The sequence below is a fragment of the Montipora capricornis genome, unplaced genomic scaffold (assembly GCF_036669925.1).
Source record: "Montipora capricornis isolate CH-2021 unplaced genomic scaffold, ASM3666992v2 scaffold_436, whole genome shotgun sequence".
NCBI classification, from domain to species: domain Eukaryota; kingdom Metazoa; phylum Cnidaria; class Anthozoa; order Scleractinia; family Acroporidae; genus Montipora; species Montipora capricornis.
The window spans coordinates 210,558-212,500 of NW_027180169.1; the positions used below are offsets into that span (position 1 = coordinate 210,558).

General features: G+C 38.3%; 1 protein-coding gene across 1 annotated transcript in view; it reads right to left on the minus strand.

The window, feature by feature from the left end:
- Window positions 1-1,119: 1,119 nt before the first annotated feature.
- LOC138035911 (lysosomal acid lipase/cholesteryl ester hydrolase-like) overlaps window positions 1,120-1,943 on the minus strand; it is an 11,028-nt gene continuing 10,204 nt past the window's right edge. The window contains exon 8 of the mRNA XM_068882313.1: window positions 1,120-1,487. Within this exon, the coding sequence (XP_068738414.1) occupies window positions 1,251-1,487 (237 nt within the window). The 3' untranslated portion in view covers window positions 1,120-1,250. The remainder of the gene's footprint in view (window positions 1,488-1,943) is intronic.

Genomic DNA, 1,943 nt, shown 5'->3' on the forward strand with positions numbered 1-1,943 from the left:
GGATTCGAACTAGGTATCTCATCATTCAGAGACAATCGCGAAGAACAAAGCACAGACGGAGACGACTACGCGACAGATATTCGGGGAAATGTGTATTATAGAATTGTGTGCGTGACCGGAAACGAGTTTTTGTCTTTCCATTGCACGAAATACAATACCCGGCCATCGTATGACTCGTTGACACATCTTACGGGGCTAATTTCTCCCGGTATTAAGAAAAAGTTGCCATAAACCGTTCGATTAGCGTTCTTTCTTAAACACTAAGCAAAAATATCCATCGATCAGCGAAAAACAATGTGCTTAGCCATTTTGGAATAAATACACTATTTTCACCTCGTTTCCATGGTGCAGTTGTCATTGTCGTCAACTATAATGAAGATGACCCGGGTTCGGGTGATCACTACAAACACAAAAGTCATGGAGAAGCGCAATGTTAAGTTCGATTAAGAGCAGACTTCTGTTTTCTTTTCTTTAGCGCTAAATTAACCACACACCACTGTATTACTGCAGGCCCGAGTTTAGGCTAATTGCAATCTCTTGTTTAGATTATCTTCCCTCATTTTGACGACTTAACTCTCAATATACCAGCTTATAACTCTGAAACATTAATATGGCAATGGAATTTAGCCAAAACTTCGATACTTTTAAAATTTGCTCCCAAACTCATAATTTACTCTTATAATAACACCAAGACATCCCTCGACCGAAACCTAGGGCTTAAAACAAGAAATGTATGGAATTGAACGCAGCTCAAAATAGCACTGACGTTTCAAATAAAAGAAGGTTAAACAATTTGTCTTAGTAAAAAAAAAAGAAAGTGTAGTTTTGTCGACATGTAGCTTTGTGTATTCGCGGGGAAACGATCTGAACTGCACATGTTACTTGCAGCAAGTGACATTCTATGAAAACCTGCAGATAAAATATTTAAACTAAATCGTGATCAGTCAAGGTAGAACAGGTTTTTGGTCGCTATGCATTTTCATTACTATGGTCCTGAATCTCTCAACGTTTCGCCAGCATATAGATAGAGTGATATAGTCCATGGAGGTATGGATGACGAATGCGTGTTACCTCAAGGCTGTCAGGTGCCATGTACAAAAAAGAAACTATATGGCTGGTTATGTGATTGTTTATTTCTGATTTCGACAACAATTCGACGAAATTACATATTTCTGCTAAATTTGCTATAAATGACTACTGCCGAGTTCCTGAATTTCAAACACAAATCATCACGTCAACCTTGATTTGGGTTACTCAGAAGAATGTTGGATGTATTCAATGATTTCGTTGTAAACTACTGGGGCGGCGTCCAAACCATAGATGAAATCAAGATGGTTCCATTTCGGAATTTCCACACTGTGAATCACGTTTGGCAATTGAGACAGAAGATATTGCACATCTTTAGGGTCAGCAAGCCAGTCGTTCTCTCCGGAGTAGACGACGACCGGTAGTGTCATACTTTGCAGATTGTACAAGGGTGTTTTGCGCTAGAGGAATAACAGCAAACAAGAAAGAAAGTAAAAGTAAGTTCCTAATAACAATTGCTATTAACAATCACTGGAAGTACAGAAAAGAGAGGAAGCCAAAGATTAAATGCCATTCCTCGTTCTTTTCTGAACAAATCTTATTTTACATGATCGCTGCTCGGACGCAGTTTCGAAACCTTTTTATTAGGGGGAGGGTGGAGGTTAAGTAAGGCTCTAGCGTTGTGTGATGCCCTGAAAGACGGCTGCAAAGGAGACAAAGCTCAACGTAGCTTAGTACCCTTTTTTAAAAGGGAAGTATTCTACTTACTTCAATGGCAAAAACGTCTTTGTATAAAAGGTGTTAAAATATGAACAAATGAAAAAAAATAATGGTTTATTTTCGTTATCAAAATCATATCATATGCCACCGACAGGATTTACATTTTAAAAAGATGACATTAAATAGAATCTCAGTGC